The sequence below is a fragment of the Lepidochelys kempii genome, chromosome 23 (genome assembly GCF_965140285.1).
Source record: "Lepidochelys kempii isolate rLepKem1 chromosome 23, rLepKem1.hap1, whole genome shotgun sequence".
Taxonomy (NCBI): domain Eukaryota; kingdom Metazoa; phylum Chordata; order Testudines; family Cheloniidae; genus Lepidochelys; species Lepidochelys kempii.
Window position 1 is genome coordinate 14928556 of NC_136402.1, and position 20115 is coordinate 14948670.

At 58.2% G+C, this 20115-nt stretch overlaps 1 protein-coding gene across 1 annotated transcript in view; it reads left to right on the forward strand.

Moving 5' to 3' along the window:
• Window positions 1-20115, forward strand: part of LOC140901866 (immunoglobulin superfamily member 1) — a 263932-nt gene that overhangs the window by 214992 nt on the left and 28825 nt on the right. The window contains 2 exon segments of the mRNA XM_078850366.1: window positions 712-995; window positions 2601-2607. Coding sequence (XP_078706492.1) covers window positions 712-995; window positions 2601-2607 — 291 coding nt within the window.

Below are 20115 nucleotides of genomic sequence, written 5' to 3' on the forward strand. Positions count from 1 at the left end.
CTTCCAGAGGTTTAAATACACTTTCTCTTGTGGGTGGAGACCCCCTCCTCTCTCCTATGCAAAGTCCAGCTATAAAATGGAGTTTTGGCATCACCTGGGCAAGTCACATGTCCACGCATGACTGAGTTCCTTACCAGCCACGCCACATTCATGGAAAGCCCAGATGTGGACTGGCGTCTCTAAGTTCATTGTTGGCTTAAGGGCTTCTTGATTGGGCACTTACTGAGGACAGTCCTTTCTCAGGAAGCTGACCAACTGCTTCACTAAAACCTACTCAGAATCAAACAAGTACGCAGCCGATACTCGTAACTTTGAATACGGTAACGACACATGCATACAAATAGGATGAATAGATTCAGTAGGTGATAACCTTGACAGAGAAATGTTATGTGGCATATGTAGCATAAAACACCTTCTCGTTATGTCATATATACGTTGACAAGTATATTTTCATAAAGCCTTATGGGGGCACCATCACAATAGTGTTTCCTAATATCCAAAGGAGACCTCCCCCACTGCAACCTGAGACCATCGCTCCTTGTTCTGTCATCTGCCCCCACTGAGAACAGCCCAGCTCCATCCTCTTTGGAGCCCCCTTCAGGGAGTTGAAGGCTGCTATCAAATCCCCCCTCACTCTTTTCTTCTGCTGCTGGAGGCCAGGGCTGGGTGGGTGCCCGGGTCTGGCTCTCACAGCCTGTCTCCTGTGCACAGATCCCAGCTTACCCAGACCCTCCATCTCTCTGAGCCCCACTGGGGTCACCGCCCCAGGGGCAGACGTCACCATCCGGTGTCGGGGGCAGAGCCAGGACGTGAGGTTCTTCCTGCACAAGGCTGGAGACCTGAACCCGCCGCGACACATGGACCCTGCTGGGGACGGGGCCGAGTTCCACATCCCCACCGTGGGCCGGCAGCACGGAGGGAGCTACGGCTGCAGCTACCGGCCCCGGTCAGAGCCCTTCGTCTCCTCGCAGCCCAGCCACCCCGTGCAGCTGGTGGCAGCAGGGGAGGGGCCCAGCTCCACATCCCCGCTCTGGGGGCAGCAGGGCCCATCAGTGGCCGTGGGGGTGGTGCCCTGGAGGTCCCTGTGAGGCTGCCAGGGGCAGCCATCATGGGAGGCAGGATACCAGGTTAGATGGGCCCCTTGGCCTGAGTCAGTGTGGCCATGAGGAAGGGGGTGAAATGCCTTAGAAATGACAGCCAGGCTGTATCAGACAGCGCCCCCAGTGGCGTGCTGGGGCAATGGGGCCAGCTCTGACCAATGGGGTGAACGCCCCCTACTGAGCCCCCCGCCCCCTGCAGCTCAGCGCCCCCAAGCACTACTAATCCCCCAAGTCTTGCTTGATCTGACCCCACTTGATACCCTGGGGCCCCCCCAACATCCTCCCCATAGAATTTTCTCCTGGCTGTGCCCTGCGGTGTCCCAGCCCCTTGGGTGCTGCCTGAGGTGGGAGGGGCCGGGGGGAACAGACCAGCCCCTCCCAGCACTCACGGCCTGCTGCTGTTTCCCAGGTGAATTGGGACCTCTGTGTCTGACCAGCCACATCCTCGCCGGGGCGAGCGCGGCAGCCGCCGGCCTCCTCCTCCTGGTGGCCTTCCTCTGCTTCCGAAAAACCCGAGCCAGTAAGTGCCCCACCCAGCGAGGAAAGGGTTAAACCTGCCGCTAAGCAGGGCGGGATGGCGTTACGGCTTGGATGGGGGGCGGTGCCAGGAAAGCCAAGGAGTGGGGTGGGGGCTCAGCAGGGTGTTCTACTGCATGGGTTATCCCTGTACACACACATCGGTCCCACCCCAGAGGGGCCGCATTTCAGCACAGGCTGAGGGGTCCCCATATAACCAGTCCCCTTGCCCCATCCCAGAGGTGGCCGCATCTTCATTTATAAGGAGCCACCGACACTGTGCCTCTCTGGTACATGGGGTGCCAGGGGAGCTGACCTATGGATCAGGTTTGTTATAGCGAGTCACTAAGGAGGGAGGAATAGGGACAGGAAAAGCCCCCCAAAGTTAATCTGCCCCGCCCCGGCCCATGCTACAGTGTTGTGCTGCCCCCCACCCCTGCTGCCCTGTGCTGGGACCGGGGGATCCCGATCTGCTCATGGGGGATTCTGGTTTGTGTCCCTCTGCAGGAAAAGGAGCTGCACTGAGACCCAGCAGGTAGGAACCCAGCTCCTCCCTCTCCCAATCAACCTGCCGGGGTCACAGGGCTACTGGGTTCTCTCCTTTGTCTGGGAGAGGAGTGGGGGTCTAGTGGTTACAGCAGGGAGGTGTGGGTGTGTGTGTTGCGGGGTGACCAGGAGTCCTGGGTTCTAGGGAACTGGGTTCAGTGTGAAGCAGGATAGGGGGCTTTCTGGGTGTGTTGGGGAATCTCTTCACGGGTGGGGGGATATGACATTTACAAGGGGATTTTCTCTTTTAGCACCAGCCCTATGGGGGCATTAAAGGCATCAGCTCAGAAAGACCCCGTCTGTGAGTAACACACCCAAGGGGGTACCAGGGTGGGGCAGGACCCCAGGGAGGGACGGGGCTTGTGGGGGCTCCACCCACATGGGGCAGAGTCTCATTTACAGCTGCTGCTGGGCGGGACTAAGGAGGGGGTCCCAGAGGTAGCTGGTGTCAGCTGAGAGTGTTGGACTCCCAGGAGCTCCCTGGGGCCACCCTCCCTTCCCGCTCTAGTTCCCCGTCCACTCCTGGCTCCCAGCCCCCTGCTCATTCTATTTTCACAGGGGGAAAGCTGCCCCTGAGTCTGCCCAGCCCAGCATGTACACCGCGATCAACATGCCCCAGGGGGCCCCACAGTGAGAGCCCCCTGCAGCCATGGGGCACCTGGCCCCAGGGGGTGACAGACTCACCCCCCCCCTCCCGCAGCGCCAGTCCCAGAGAACTCTGCTTCTAAGAAGCTTTAGGGGAGACGCTGCCCTCTTCCCGCTGCTGCCCCGTCCCATCGAGCTGCTGGCCCCCTGCCCCGTCCAGACCCACATGTAGGGCCAGTGTGGGGGGCTTAGCACCGGGAGTGGGAGAGGATGTGCCGAGGCTGTCTATGTTATTTTGCATCCTGTTAATCTCCAGCTTTGTAATAAACACAGAACCACAAACCAGCCCCCCTGCGCCCCTGCTGTGAATGTGTGTAACACCTGGGCGAGATGGGGTGGCGTGCGTGGGCTGGTTATACAGGGACCTCTCGTCCAACACAGGGACGCAGCTCCATGTGGGGTGGGGTGCTGGTTATACAGGGACCCCTCGCCTGGCACTGGGTTGCAGCTCCTCTGGGGAAGGTCGTCCGTTGGGCAGGATGCCAGTGTTCACACCCTGACTCGGGGCGAAGCTGCAGAAGGGTCTGTGATGCTGTACAGAACTCCAGAATTTGCTAAGCAATAAAAAAGGCATAGTCAACCAGTTATTTTAGATATTTTAAGCTGACTTAAGACAAATTTTAAAATAAAATTTTAGAATAAAAGAAGGAAAACTATATTTTCAAATTATACAAATATACGGTCTCAAATTACTTAGGCTGCAAATAAGGTAACTTTGAATGGACGTGTGACACAGCCATGTGCAATGTTGCACTCTAGGTGTGTACTACAAGGTCTGGATTCATCAACCCGTATCTTAGCACTCAGGTGGGCACTCTTTTTATTATCTTGGGGAAATGAGAAGCCCAAGCCCACAGATAGATAGATGCAGAATAAGGAAAATAGAAACTCCTATTCTAGATAAACTATTACCAGCAGGACAGTGGGGTGGGAATAGGTATTGTTTCATATTCTCTGTGTATATATAAAGCCTGCTGCAGTTTCCACGATATGCATCTGAAGAAGTGAGCTGTAGCTCACGAAAGCTTATGCTCTAATAAATTGGTTAGTCTCTAAGGTGCCACAAGTCCTCCTTTTCTTTTTGCGAATACAGACTAACACGGCTGTTACTCTGAAACCTATTCCACCATGAATATTGATTGACAAAAATCTCCTTCCTTAGAAGTTTTTAAGGTCAGGCTTGACAAAGCCCTGGCTGGGATGATTTAGTTGGGGATTGGTCGTGCTTTGAGCAGGGGGTTGGACTAGATGACTTCCTGAGGTCCCTTCCAACCCTGCACCCTCTGCTGACCCTCCCACCCAACTCCCTGCCACACAGCGCCCCCTGCCCTCCTCCCTGCCACACAGCGCTCCCTGCTGAACCCCTGCCCTACTCCCTGCCAAGCCCCCCGCCCCACTCCTTTCAGCCTAGCGCCCCCTGCTGAGCCCCCTGCTCCCCGCAGCCCAGGCCCTCTGGCCCTGCTTAGCTCAATCCCGCTCAAGCCCAGCCTGACCCACAGGTGAGGACTCCTGCCCGGACTCATAGCTCAAGCTGCAGAGGCCCTCGCTCCCCAGGTTCGATCCCTGGGATGGTCCTTCTCCCCCCACCCCGCCCGACTCCCAGCACGTACCATTCTTCTCACTGGGGAGCTCCTGGGGGCAGATCAGGAAGAGCATCATCTGCACCCCCCAGCCCTCCACCCTGACAACTCCCAGCGTGGCCGCCAGCTGCTCCTTCACCGAGGCCGTGCTGTCCAGGGGGAAGGGGTGGCTGTAGGCGGCACCGTAGGCCTGGCGGAAGCGGAAGAGGGAGATGCCCCCGGGGTGGCCCCGCAGGACCCACGCCACATTCTGCTCCAGCTCAGCCCGCTCGGCCATGAGAGGTTCCAGCTGGGGGCTGGCTGGGCGGGTGGGTGGAGCGGGGCAGCCGGCTGGGGGCCTGCGCGGGGCTATTCAGGGCTGCCCCCTGGTACGCTGCCAGACCCAGTGACTGGTTGGTGAAGATTAGCAGGGGCGGCTGCCGGGGGGCGGCCACAGTAAGGCGGGAGCTGGGGAAGCGGCTCAGCGAGACACCTCGGGGCAGCCAGGTGCTGGCTTGGTGGCCGGGGGCAGATCCGGCCGGCGGATGGTTGGGAGGTGCAGCCAGGTGGTGGACTGTGCCCTCCAGCCAGAGGGAATCCAAGGCCTGGAAGCTGGAGGGAGAGGAGAGAAGAGATGCTCGGTGACATGCTGCCATCCCCGTTAGGATGCACGAGCCCCTCTAGGGGGCGCCAGTCGCACTGAGCCGGACCCCTTTGCAATGGAGCTGTTGTAAGCCAGGGCAGATTTTGCACGGAGCCGAGGCTCCCTCTAGGGGCGCTTGGGCCCCATAGCACAGGCCTGGGTCTTTCAGCTTCATCACTCGAGACTTGTGCAAAGAATCGGGGGGCGGGGGTGGGAGAGGGATCCAAGTTCACTCCCAACTTTGGTGGGGGCAGCGTTCAATTTCCCACCAGCCTCGATTCCCCAGGCACAGTGTCGCTCCCTGGGACCTGGCGCCCGCATTCAAGGCAGAGATTCTCAGTGAGGGGGGTTTCGTGCGTCCCCTTTGCAGCCAGCTCTGTACCAGGCCTGTTTAAATGATGCCCGTCGGTGATTCAGGGTACCCCCAGGCGCCCCATCATTGATTTCACCTGCCCCAAAGCAGAGGCAGGACCAGACGGTTTGCCTTATTACAGCAAGTTGACACGCTCCACCCCAGAGACAGCGGCATTCTCAGGGCTGGACTGTGCCCTCCAGCCAGAGGGCATCAAAGCCAGAGCTGCAGTTAAGCTTTGCAATCTGCAGGCAAAAGTTATTCTGCCATTTTTGAGAGGGAGAGGGAGAGAATTTGCCCAAGGTAGATGGCAGAACTGGGACCAGAGCCTTGTTCTGATCACTAGACCCCCACTCCCCTCCCTGAGCCAGGGAGAGGTCCCAGGAGTCCTGACACAGATCTACCCTGAAAATCACTGATGCACCTAGTAGTGTAGACAGCACCTGTAATGCTACCCCAACAAAGGGAAGGGCAAGGTGACACAGCCACCACATGCAGTTCCCACTCCCCCCAGTAGGGGGCAGCCCGCCCACAACCCATGACCACACCTGCTTTAGGAGCCCCTGGGTGCTGCCGTTCGGGTGGCGCCTCCTTGTGGATCCGGGGGTGATGGCGGCGTCTCTTGGGGGGCTTGGTCTCCGGCAGCAGGTCGCAGGCTGCGTGCCGGTACCTGACCCACGGTTCCTTGCCCTCCTCGTCCAGGACCACCAGCTCCTTCCGGTCACCCAGCAGCTGGGGCAGCGAGCGGTAGCCGTGCCGGGGCAGATCCAGGCGCCGGCCATGGTGCTGGTGGAAGAGCCTCCCCAAATCCCGCAGGGGGATGCCCCCCGGGTGGCTCAACAGCAGCTCCAGCACAGCCCCATTGAGGGTCAGCTGGAGCCGGGATCCAGCCGCCCCCCGGCAACAGCTGGAAGGAGAAACAGCTGTTGGGGGGCTCAAAGGGCACCAGATGGGAGGACTTTACCCTTCACTGGCCACCCGGGGGACTCTCTCATAGCAGAGGGTTGGGCCGGGGCACAGCCGGGATACCAGGGGAGATGGGCCCCTGCTCCGAGTGGGAGAGAAATTCCCTGCCCACGGTGGGACTGCAGGTCGGGACTAAAAGAAAAGGAGGACTTGTGCCACCTTAGAGACTAACCAATTTAGTCTCTAAGGTGCCACAAGTCCTCCTTTTCTTTTTGCAAATACAGACTAACACGGCTGCTACTCTGACACGGGTCAGGACTAAGGCTCTCGTCAGCAGTGGGCAACTCGGGGCAGGGGCAGCCCCCTTCCCCAGAGACACTAGGCCCCACTCCCCTCCCAGAGCAGGGGAACGGGACCCAGGCATACTGGCTCCCAGGCCCCCTGCTCTAACCACTAGCCCTAACTCCCCTCCCAGAGCCAGGGAGAGAACCCAGGAGTCCTAGCCCCCAGCCCCCTCCCCCCACTCTAACCACTGGCCCTCGCTCCCCTCCCAGAGCCAGGGATAGAACCCAGGAGTCCTGGCTCCCAGCCCCCCTACTCTAACCACTAAACTCCACTCCGCTCCCTGAGCCAGGGATAGAACCCAGGAGACCTGGATCCCAGCCCACCTGTTCTAACCCATTAGGCCCCAATACTCCACTGCTGCACTAGGGGGTGCTATGCTGCAGGGGAAGGGGCTCAGTAGAGGGGCAGTCTCCCCTGGCCGTCACTGCTGGCCCTGATACCCCAGTGCACTGCTTGGGGGCGCTGTGCTGCAGGGAGTGGGGGCAGAGGTCACTAGGGGGCTCTCCCCTGGCCGTCAGTGCCGGCCCCAGTGCTAAGTAAAGTCCTGCAGAAAGAAATCCTACAAAACCCTGTGCAACAATTACAGCCGTGGCCATCTTCACATCCTCCCCGGTGTTCTCGGCTCCGATAGGCCTCTCAGTAGACAAGCGTCGCTAGCGGGATGGTTCCTCCTGGGGTTTCCCTTGGGTCTTCCCTCTTTGATATTGTAGCCCTGACTACACCTGACACATAAGAACGGCCACACTGGGTCAGACCAAAGGGCCATCTAGCCCAGTATCCTGTCTGCGACAGTGGCCAGTGCCAGGTGCCCCATTGGGAATGAACAGAACAGGGAATCAGAGAGTGATCCATCCCCTGTAGTTCTCCCAGCAAACAGAGGCTCGGGACACCATCCCTGCCCATCCTGGCTAATAGCCATTGATGGACCTATCCTCATGAACTTATCTAGTTCTTTTTCAAACCCTGCTATAATCTTGGCTTTCACAACATCCTGTGGCAAGGAGTTCCACAGGCTGAGTGTGCGTTGCATGAAGAAATACTTCCTCTTGTTTGTTTTAAACCTGCTGACTATTCATTTCATTGGGTGACCCCAAGCTCTTGCATTATGAAAAGCAGTAACCAACACTTCCTGATTTACTTTCTCCACACCAGTCATGGTTTTACAGACCTCCATCATATCCCCCCTGAGCTGTCTCTTTTCCAAGCTGAAAAGTTGTAATCTCTCCTCATACAGAAGCCGTTCCATACCCCTCATCATTTTTGTTTCCCTTTTCTGAACCTTTTCCAATTCCAGTCTAATTTTTTTGAGATGGGGCGACCACATCTGCACGCAGTATTCAAGGTGTGCGCGTACCATGGATTTTGTCACGGAGTGTGGGTCCCAGGTCACCACTCCCCCTCCCTGCTGCGTCACAGATTTATATAGAGGCAACATGATATTTTATGTCTTATTATCTCTCCCTTTCTTAATGATGCCCATCCTTCTGCTGGCTTTTTTGACTGTCGCTGCACATTGAGTGGAAGTTTTCAGAGAACTCTCCGCACTGACTCCCAGATCTCTCTCTTGCCTGGTAACAGCTAATTGAGGCCCCATCATTGTATATGTAGAGCTGGGATGATGCTTTCCAACGTGCATCACTTTGCATTGATCAAGATTGAATTTCATCTGCCAGTTTGTTGCCCAGTCACCCACTTTCGGGAGATCCCTTTGTAGCTCTTGGCAGTCTGCCTGCGACTTAACTAACTTGAGTAGTTTTGTATCATCTGCAAATTTTGCCACCTCACCGTTTATGCATGAAGGTGTGTCACGGACTCACAGGCCCCTGCAAGCTCTCTCGGCTCTGTAGGATCCCCGGGATGAACTCCCCTCCGTCTGACAGCCCTTCTCAGGGTTCACTCTCTGTTGGGGGCTAAGCCCTGGGTTCCACCATCTCCTGGAACTGCACCTCTCAGAGCCTCCAGCCCGCCTGGCTCCCTTTGTGAGCCCCCTTGGGGGGTCCCCTTGCTCTGGCTACCTGGGGCCACCCCCACCAGATGGAGCGATGCCCCCCGATCTCCAGTCTGCAGGGACTCTCAGCCAGCGTAAAACAGGAGGGTTTATTGTATGGCCGAACCCAGCCTCGGCAGTACTCAGGGGCCTCGGGGCTGGCCAGTCTCAGCACCTTCCAGCTGGTCTGTCCCAGTCCAGGTGTGTCTGTCCCAGTCCAGGTGCAGCCAGACCCCTCTTTGTCCCCAGTCCAGAAGCAACTTCCTTCCAGCTGATCCCCCTATATCACCTTCCCCACAGCCCCTCCTCCGCCCTGCGTCTTCCTTCCGCACAAACAGATCACCGGGGCCCTCTCTCTTCCGTCCTTTGTCCTCCCACTGGCCAGAACTGCCCGGCTCCCAACACAGGCTGGGCCTCTGGGTCACCAGTTGCTGAGATCTATCATGTCCAGGCCGTTGTCTGGGGTCCAGGCTGCTAGGTGAGATCACACCTGGCCCTCTGTACCGGCAAACCCTCACTCCCACCACCTCGTGACACACACGGCAGCGCACAGGGGAAACTGAGGCACGCACAGTACTCATGCACAACACGAAGAAAATGCCCCGCTTCGTCACAAGGCGTCAACCCGCTTTTCCTTAGCTGCACTTCCACACCCCATGATTATTGGTCTGCCCTGTTTTTCATAGGTTGTTTGTAGTTCCTTTTCGTCTCACGTGCAGCTACGCATGGCAGGTACCCTGCGGTCAGGACAGACATTTAAAGATGTTACAATCGGGCGGCAGTTGGTTTTGGACAATATCGTGTGTCTATTGCAATCCATTTCCCCATAACCTCACCTGTTGGCACAGCTTATGCCGTAACCTTTGGTCTTAGCGGTTATTGCTAGGTCACGCAATCATCTTAAGCCTCTGGCCTAGTCTGGCGAAGCTAAAATCGTACAGATCTCAGCCTGTAGGCCTTGCTATTAACCGTGCTTTACTAATACCTAATACACACTCCTCACGCCTTCTTATCTATCCTATACTGCGCTAATCCTGCAACCCCAGTCTAAGGAGCATCCGTTGATTGTATAGGAAATAACAAATCCATTGGCCGTACCATCACATAATACACTGAGAAACGGAGGATATGAAGGCTCCACACATAATCGGGGTGTAGTGAGCAGAGCGGCCTCCCTCTGGACTTGAGAGCAAGGGACCACTATATTTCCCCTGGTGGGAGGAGCCAAATGTGCCCCGCCCCCTTCCCGGAAGTACCGGGGCGGGGCAGGAAGTATAAAGGGAGGGCCCTGCAGGGGAAGGAGGCAGATGTCTCCAGCCTGCTGCTGAATGCAGAGCTGACTCTGTGCTGTGCCCTTCCCCTGGGGGAAAACGAACCCTGGAGATGTGGTGCCAGGATTGTCGTCTGCAGTGTACCCCACGGAGACAAAGGACCCCTGGACTGCGGAACCCGCCCCCCACCCACCCAAGCTGTGGTAGGAAGTAGCCCAAGGACACCAGACTTTTGCCTGGTTTTGTCGCCGGAGCACAGGCTGGTGTGATTGGGTAGGATCCCCACTGACCCAGTTGTGGCACTTCATATTCTTAAGTGAGATATGCTTTTGATATGAATATGGCATTACTAAGTTGTATTTTATGCAAGATGGGTCATGTAAGATATCATTGGAAAGATTATGATTTACTGAACATGATTATCCTGTTTGTATTCATGGTTCATTTCTGTATCAGTCAATATTCCTAACTGTAATGTACCAATTACAAAAATGTTTGCACCTGAGGAACGCCCACACACAAAATGCCATGAGTCTGGCTGGTTGGCCAATGATCCGTTAGGGGGAACAATAGGATTTTGAAGATGCTAATCTCCCACCTTCCTCAGATGTTTCCTGGGATGCTGCAAACAACCTTTGACTTATGGCTGCTTTGACACGGCAGGGTCATGTGATAATATTACCTGGTACTGGACTCCATCTTGGACTGATAGTAGTTTTCCACTTGTAGGAGGTGGGGATCAAACTGGGAAACAAAGGATTCCCCCCTTATGTAAATCCTATTTAAGGCTGGGGAGTGAGATAATCAGGGTTGGTTCTTCACTGAATCCCTGCCCAAGCTGACTGCTGAAAACACCTAAAACTGATCTGGGGAGGAAAGGACTGAACCCAGGCTAGAAGGTGTTTGGCCTGTGAAAGAAATACCTGGAGCTTCAAGTTGCAAGCAAGAGGAATTTGTCTTCAAGAAACTCTGCAACCTGCTGAAAACAATATTTAGGGTGAGAAATTACTGCTTGTAGCCAGTTTCTACTGTGTATTAAACTATAGTTTGCATGTTTGTTTTATTTGCTCAGTAATCTGCCTTTGATCTGTTTGCTATCCCTTAAAATCACTTAAAATCTATCCTTTGTAGTTAATAAACTTGTTTTGTTGTCTCAAAACCCAGTTTGTGGAAGTCATTACTGGCGGGTGGGGGGACAACGCTGTGCATATCTGCCTCCACATTGAGGGAGGAGGCAAATTTCAATTAGCTTATGCAGTACTGTTCTCTGTGCAGCGCAAGACAATACAGTTTTGGGTTTGTACCCTGAGAGGGTGTGCACCTGAGCACAGGTCAATTCCTTAGCTGAAAGCTTTCCTATGCAGGGCTGGTTTCAGTGTCTGTGTCTTTCTGCAGCTGGGTGTGTCCCTACCTGTGTGTGTGCTGGAGAAGGCTTGAGGGCCTGGCTCTGCAGGACAGGGTGAGGGATCCCAGGCTGGTGGAAGGGGTGGGCTCTGTGGTACCTCAGTACATCAGGTGGCATCCCCAGAGTGGGGGACAACCTGTCACACCAATGTTGGAACCATTCACCGTTATTTACTCCTTGGGGAATTCTGTGCATCTGCGAATGCGCAGAATTAATCTGTCCCGCATAATCTTGATTTTTCCCGCAAAAAATATATTCTGGCTGAGAAGTGCTGCAGTTCCGCCTTTTGCCCCCCGCAGAGGCTGCTGTGGGGCCAGAGCAGCCAGCTGCGGCCGGGCGCTGCCAGCCCCTGGGGGAGTGGCTCTCGCTGGGCAGAGAAGGGGAGTCTGTCTGAGGCCGCTGGTGCGGAGGGAGACTTTGAACGGGGGAACACGCACGCCGTGACCTGGCCGCAGGGCCGAGTCACGAAGAGGCAGCAGAAGCTGCTGGAGCAAGAGAGCGAGAGAGGCGGAGGGACGGCAGGCAGCCGCGGGAAGGGGCGTTGAGCCGTTCCCCAGAACGACCAGCAGGAGGCACGTGGCGCGTGGCGCGTGGAGCACCCCGTCACTGAACTGTTCCAAAGCCGACAGAGGTGCTGCACGTAGGGAAGAAAAACCAAGCGCAGCAGGGCAGGGTGGGGGCGAACGGGCCTGGCAGCAGCTCGGTGGAGACGGATCGGGGAGTTGGGGTGGATCACGCCCTCAGCATGAGGCAGCCATGCGATGCCGTTGCAAAACCAAAAGCAAAGGCAGCTTTAGGATGCATTAAGAGAGGGGCAGCGTGCGAGTCCCGGGCGGTGCGAGTCCCGCTCTGCTCGGCGCTGGGCAGGCCGGGAGTGCTGCGTCCAGCTCCAGTCACCGCTGTGCAGAAAGGTTGTGGAGAAACTGGAAAAAGGATCCAGAGATGAGCGACAACGATGATCAAAGGGCGGGAATGCAGCCACGTGAGCAAAGGCTGGAGGAACCGGGCATGTTTAGTTTGGAAAAGAGGAGATTAAGTGGGGTTATGATCGTGGTCTTCAAATACTTGAAAGGCTGCCATAAAAAAGATTGAGAAAAGTTGTTCCCTTGTGGGGGGGCTGTGCCTGCGGGCGAGAGCTGCGTGGAGCTGCTTGTTTGCCTCCGCATAGGAGCCGGACCTGCAGCTGGCCGCTTCCGGGGGGGCTGCGTGATCTGCGGTGCCAGGAGAGGTAGGAAGCCTGCCTCAGCGCCCCTGCTGCACCACTGACCGGGAGCCACACGAGGTAAGCCAGACCTGCACCCTAAACCCCTCATCCCTAGCCCCACTCCAGAGCCTGCACTCCCAGCCCAGAGCCCTGACCCCCTCCCACACACCAACCCCTTGCTCCGGCCCAGAGCCCCCTCCCACACCCTGGACCCCTCATTCCCTGCTCACCCCACAGCCCTTGTCTGCGGGGAAGGGGACCCCTTTGGAGCAGAAGCTTTGCCCAAGCATTGCAGCTGCTGCTTCCAGACCCAGGCTACCTGCTCAAGTACGGCCTGGTCTAACCGCTCGGCCCAGGGCTGGGGGGATTTCCAGCCCTGCCCACCAGGTCAGATGCCATTACCCACGCCCAGGGGGCATGGGGAACACAGGGGGCTCAGCACCCACTGGACCCCATTCTCCTTTCAGGGCCAAGGATAGAACCCAGGAGTCCTGACTTCCACCCCTCCCTGCTCTAACCAGTAGACCCCACTCCCCTCCCAGAGCCAGGGATAGACCCCATGAGTCTTGACTCCCAGCCCCCCTGTTATGCCCCCTGGACTCCAAGAAAACTCAGCCCTAGAGAGGAGAGGCCCCCTGCCCCATTTCCCGCCCCCCTGAGCCAGCCAGGCCCTGCCCTGGGGCTGGATGGGAGCCTGCGCCCCCTAGAGGGGAAAGGGTTCGTGCCCCATTCCCACCCCCCTGAGCCAGTCAGTCCCTGCTCTGGGGCCAGCAGACCCCCCCCATATCACCTTCCCCTACAGCCCCTCTCCTCCGCCCTTTGTCTTCTGACCCAGCTAAACAGGCCACCTGGGTCTCCTCTCTTCTGTCCTTTGTTCCTCCCTGGCTGGAATCAGCTGGTCAGGCCCCCGGGGTCCTCCTTCCTTGGCCCTTTGTCCTCCCAGTGGCCAGAACTGGCTACTCCCGGTCACTAGTCACTGGGGTTCCCCATCTCCAGGCCGTTGTCCGGGGTCCAGGCTGCTAGGCGACGTCACACCTGGTCCTCTCTCCAGTCCCGAGCCCCCCTGCTTCCCAGCTGGGCATCTGATATCACCGGCCCCAAGCCCTCGATCTGTCCATTGTCTTCTCTCCAGGTAAACAGGGTCGCCTAGGCCCCCCTCTCCCCTCTTCTGTCCTCTGGCCCCTCTGGCCGGAACCGGCCGGTCCGGTCACCGGGGTCCTCTCTTCACAGCCCATTGTCCTCCCACTGGCCGGACCGGCTGTGACTCCTGAGCTGGGCCTCCCGGTCACCAGTCGCTGGGGTCTCCGATCTCCAGGCCATTGGCCGGGGTCCCAAGTTCCCTCGCGGGTCCCCTGTACCAACCAACTCCCTCTCCCATCACCTTGTGAAACCAATAACACCCAGGGAAACTGAGTCCCACCCCCTCTGCATGCAGCCATTGAAAAAACCAAGAAAACCCCCCACTTTGTCAGATCTCTTCCCCCTTCAAGTCTGAACTGAGCGGGGTCACTTAGCCAGTCACCTGGGGAAGTTCAGGGCCCTCGCCCCATGATAAAGCATTAGCTTAGATGTGCTGTGCGGAGGGATGCCAGGCCTGAGGCCTGGAGAGTTTCCTGTGCTGGATTCAGATGCTCAATAAACCCTCCTGTTTTACGCTGGCTGAGAGTCGCTCCGGGCTAGAGAACAGGGGGGCATTATTCCCTCTGGGAGTGGAGGCCCTGGGGGTCCAGAGGAAATGGATTCCCTGAGGGGTCCCATGGCAGGAGACAGGTGTGCTAAGGCTCAGAGAGGTGCGGTTCCAGGAGGCGGAGGGGCCTAACCCCCGAGAGAGAGTGGACCCCTGAGAAGGCACCGAAGGGGGTTCCCCCCAGGGAGTGTATGGGGCCAAGAGTGGGCACATCCTGTGAGTCCGTGACACACCCCAATTTTGGTCACGGATTTCTTCTCCCCCATTTCTCCCGTGTCCCAGGCGGGCCCCAGCCCAGCCCGTGGGTTCTGTCTGGCGGCCGCTCGGGTTGGACTAATCCCGTCTTTCTGTCTCGCCAACTTTCCCCCCAACGTTCATTCATCCAGGTTCTCATCAAGCTGCTTGAACTTCTCACTCACCTTCGTCGGTTGAACCCACCACGAGGGGACATTGGGAGGCTCTGGTATCACAGCCTCCGCTGAGGTGGGGAGATTTGGGGGGCAGGAGAGAGGGAAGCTCTGGGGGTTTGTACAATAGAAATACAGGGCCAGGGAGGTCTAGGGAGAAAGAGGGAGAGAAAAGGGGCTTTGCTACAGAGAGAGGAGGGGGACAGAGACCTGGGGGGCAGGAAGTGCCGTTATTCCATCACCAGGACCAGATGCAGCATCCCCACACAGAGGGGGCTAGGGGCTCTGTCTTAGGACGCCGGGTGGCCTGGCTCAGGGCTGGGCGATGAGCCCTGATAGGTACTACTGGGGGGATTTAGGGCCAAACGCACCCTGCCCAGTGCGGCCCTGGATGGGCGGGGAACGACCTAGATCCTAGAGGGGAGGCTGTAACCGAGGGGTGGCTGGTTTAGAGTTGATGGAGACCCCTGGCAGGAGCTGGCTGCGAAGCGGCAGGTGGCAGATGGGTGGGGTGACCGTGGCTGTGAAATGCTGGGTACTGGCCCTAAGGAAAGGGAGCGGGCAGAGTGGGAAATCCAGCCGGGAAAGGGTTAGTTATTGAGTGCTTGGCCCCACAGTGCCCCGGGCTCCCCACAGGCACAGGCGGTGCTCTCCCTGTGATGCTGTATGGAGTTTGGGGGACGTGTGAGGATATTATGAATACCAATATTGTAAAATTGCAATGAGTTATGATATGCCTTGTTATTATCTGCAAAAATGTTATAATTTGCCAGGTATGATAATCTCGTTTCTGTGTTTGTATCACCTTTGTATTGTAAGCTATATTATAGTATGTCTGTAGTTCCAAACTTGTGTTGTGTATCTGGATGACACCCCCAGATAGCCTGGCATCAGCACTGCCTAGCCTGCTTGACGGCCCATCAAGGGCCATCAGCTATACAACTGACCCACTGAGAGAAGGCAAGGGATACACCTTATGACTCAGCAAGGCATGCAGTAGGGATTTCCCTACACCCCCTGTGAATTTCCCTAACACCTCCCCAGTTGTGAACTAGTTATGTGCAGTGTTGCCAATTTAATCACTGGTTGGAAATTTGAATTGAAATTGAAACATTAATACACACTTTGAAAGCCTATCCAGTATATGATAGAATCATAGAATATCAGGGTTGGAAGGGCGTCTGCTCTCACCGTCCTCTTCCTCGGTAAGTATCGGAGACAGCCAGGGCGTGTGTCTATGTGGGGGGTGGATCTGAGACCAGGGCATGTGCTCATGGAGGGGTGGATCTGAGATCAGGGTGTGTGCCCATGGCGGGGTGGGGTGGAAATGAGACCAGTGTGCAGGATCCAGTTGCTCTGGGATCTGGTCACTAACGAGCCATCTCCTCTCCAGGCTGCTGGCTAGCTGGGCACAGGGGGCTGTGGGGAGGCGAGTGTCAGTCTGCGGGGAGGACAGTAACATCAAGGATGGAGGAGGGGAACTGAATCCTGAACCTTACCCAAAACTCAACACAAACTCCCCCTGGGCGCTCAGACCCATCCCAGTTCTTCTCTGCCCCATCCCACCAGGGACTAATGAGGAACCGACCATGGCTCCCGGGGTCTGACAAAGCAGATGGGAATCATCCACTGGTTCAGTGTCCTGCCCCCAAGGCTGGGAAGATTGTGGGGGGTGGGGGGAATGTGGATTTATTTCAGGGAATGTGTATTTTATCTCATACAAACGCTAACAGCGCCCATCCATGGGCTCTAGATCCCCTCGGGGTTACCAAAACGTTCACGGTCAGTGCAGCCCTGGGGGAGAACCCCCCCCAGATCAGCCCCCGCCCCAACACCTCCCTCCCCGGCACTCACAGCCGCCCACCCCGCGATCCCAAGGCCTGGGGAAAGGTGGGTCTCTGCGCTGATGGGACGTTCAGAGCCAGGCTCTGTCCTGAGCCCAGCAGAGGGGACAGAGTCACTGGGGGGTTCCCCAGCCGGGGGGAGAAGCAGCCGCTGGAAATTCAGGGCTGAGGGAGGGGGGATCCCTGCCCCCAGAGAGGCTGCAGAACAGGGGGGCCTTTCCCAGGGGGATGTTCCCCCAGCTGACCCCGCTCTGGGGACACACAGAGGAGTCAGGGCTCAGAGGATGCCCAGCTGGCTCCTGCCCCAGCGCTGAATTCACTCCCCACCAACCTGGATAATTAAACCCATAACAAATGCCTGGTCATGGGGCGAGGGGCCCAGTCACTGAGTCACCATTTCAGCCTCTTCCCACCCGGGCCTGGGTGCTGGTTCCGTCCCTCCCCAGCCCCAGCCCACGCTCGATTTCATCCCACAGAGGGAACCGACCCAGCTGGGCCCCAGCAGCCGGATCCCCCCATGACGGAGCCGGCGGGAGAAGGTGAGCCGGAGAAATGGAACAATTCATCCCCCAGGGAACAGGGCTCCCCGCTCCGACGCCCACAGGGCCAGTCGGGCTGTTTGGAGGGGGATGGTCCCTGCAGACAGAGCTGATGGGCTCATTTCTTCTATATAGAGGGTGATAGACAGATCCATGGGGACAGACGGCCACGGATCGGTGGGAATGTGGGTCCATGGAAAGTAGGGAGGTGGACAGATGGGAGCGTGTTTGGTGAGGGATAGAAGGATGGACTAAAACCTTGTCTACATGAAAACTGGACCTGAAATGACGAATCCCGTGTGGCTCCCAACCGCCCCCCGAAGGTAATCTCAGAACAAGTCTGGGCTGTCGGATTAGCCAGCCACCCCCCCACCCCACCGCCGGGGTTTGATACAGCCCCGTTTGGCAGACGAGCTCCCCTTTAGCTCTATAGACACAGGGACGTTCCTCCTCCCAAATAGGAACAGCCGCACCGAGACCGGCTCCACAGTGACTCCAGGTGTGAATGGCACCTCCTGGCCTGCCTCTGCTACAGGCAAACAGGAGGAAGTGAGCGTCCCCCCCAGGGAGGGAACAGGGCGGGGGGGGTCCCCATTCTTCACCAACTAAAATCCATCCCTCCTCTCCCTGGGACTGACAGTGAAGATCGATGCTGAGTCAGCAGCTGGGGGCAGATCGCTGAGTCGCTGTTTCTTCCCCCCCCAGGCCCTGGTGTACGCTGGTTCTATTCCCGCAGAGGGAACCGCCCTGATCCAGCCTGGAGCGGCACCGGCTCCCACCTGCCCGAGCAGCGCAGGGCCAGGTACCAGGGCTGGGGCGGGAATCACCGTCCAGCCAGCCCTGGAAACAGCCTTGTGGTGCCCAGGGGCTGGGGTTGGTTGCAGGGAATGACCGGGGAGAGAAGCTGGGTGGGTGAGGCCCAGACTCCACAGGGAGGGGCTCATTGACATGGGGGGAAGGAGAAACAGACCCACTGCCCCTCGCCCACTGCCAGGCCCTCAGCTCCCCGGACGCCTGCTGCCCTGCAGGTCACTGCCTGGGAGCTGTGGGGGGATCCCAGGGGAGGGACGGGGCTGTGGGGGCTGGGCCCTGCTGGGTGCACAGGGGCTGGGGCAATGAGCCCCCTCCCTGGGCCTCATGATCTCCCCCTGGTAATAGGGGTGATCATTATCCAGAATTCCCTCTGCTCTTGCTTGCCCTCCCCCACCCCCCACAGATGTTTTGCTGCCTCTGGCTGCTCCCTGGGCACCACGGGGTTGGGGGAGCAGCGGGTTACGTCCCAGCCTCCCCCAGTGCGCACTGCCTGGCTGTGATTGGCAGCAGCCGAGATACCCCAGGGATGGGCTCACTGCGCAGCAGACAGGCCGGGGCAGAGGCACCTGTGGGCGTAAACTGAGGGGGTCCTACGGGGACAGGGAGCTGGGGTGCTTCCCTGTCGTGGGGGGCCTGGGACCCTGCATCTCTGACTGTCACAGTCCCCTGGCCAGGCCCTTGGGTGCCGGGTGGCTCAGGGGGGCAGTTCACCCACTCTCTTTGGCCCCCAGCTGCTGATCTCCCCGTCTGAGCCGCCGAGTGACTCTCCCCTTCCCCCAGCAGCAGCCCCCCGGGATGCCCAGCTTTCACCCACGCAGACATCGCCCGCCTGGCGCTGAGCGCCATGGTCCTGCTCATCGTGGGGCTGATCCTGGCTGAGGCCCACTACAGCCGCCCAAGGCTGGTGTCCTAGGTGAGGTGACCCCCACTTCTGTGCCCCTTGCTGCCCCCAGGGGCTGGGTCTAGTGCGACATGGGCCCCTCTAACCTGCCATCTCTCTGCACCCCCAGGAGCCTGGATCCAGCCGTTCAGAGAAGAAAATCTCCCCGGAGGACGAGCTGCTCCCCCTTGGGGGGCTGAAACGCCGGCACAAAACCTCCTGCTCCCAAACACCCCTGCCTCGGTGAATCCCCCCCTCAACAGCTCCTGACCTGACAGCAACACCCCAGGATTGAACCCCGAACCCTGCAATCACCAGCCCCTGCAGCACCAGTTAGAGGAACTGCCCCTGTGCTGGGCTCATTGGGCTCCCCGCAGAGCAGCCCCTGGACAGCGCCAAACGGGCCAGTCTCTACCCAGGGCTGTCAGTGGACAGCGGGGAGGCTGCATCTTGCATGGCACTGGAATAATGGCACTTATTGCCCCCCCCCACGCTGTTCATCCCCCTCCTGTCTCTGCAGCGGGGTCCCCCAGCCTCTTTTCTCTCCCCCTTTCTCCCTAGACCTCCCCTGCCCTGTATTTCTATTGTGCAAACCCTCAGAGTTTCCTGCTCCCCTGCCCCCAAATCTCCCCACCCCAGGGTGGGCTGTGATACCGGAGCCTCTCAATGTCCCCCCGTGGTGGGTTTAGCCGACGAAGGTGAGTGAGAAGTTCAGGCAGCCTCACGAGAACCTGGACGAATTAACTTTGTGGGGAAAGTCGGTGAGACACAAAGACGGGATTTGTCCAACCCAAGCGACCACCAGACAGACCCCACGGGCTGGGCTGGGCTGGGGCCCACCTGGGACATGGGAGAAGTTGGGGAGCAGAAATCTGTGACCCAAAATTGGGGTGTCAGAAACGAGGCCTCATTGGTGGATAAAATATTGCGGGGACGGGCTGTGCCACCCACCTCCCTTTGGGGCCTTGAAGCAAGAGACTCGCTTCACCCTCCTGGCTGCCACCCCCTGTTTCCTGGGCCCCCCAGGCCGTCCTGACCCTGCTCCGTGGAGACGTCCTGAGCAGAGTGGCTGGAGAGAGGGACCCTGACACCATCGCTCCTCCCCTGGCTGAACCCCCAACCCAGGAGGAAATGGGGTTGGACTTTTCACAGCTCCACCATCTCCTCTGCCCCCAGGACAGTCACTAGCGTCTCCGATGCCCAAACCCGGGGGATTTTCCAGCTAGAGACTCGCTCCAGCGAATGGGGCCGGGGCTGGAACAAACCCCTCGTTTCACACGGCGCCTGCCACGGCTCCCTGGTTCCTGCTCTGCTAGGTCTGTCACAGCCGGTCCCAGGGGTCACTGGGGGGTTTGCCGTGGGGCTGAGCAGGCTGTGGGCTCTGGACCCTGCCCCGGCCCGTGATTAACCCTGTTCAATGTGGGGCAGGAGCTGGGGCGTGTTGGCACCTCCAGCCCTTTATTGCG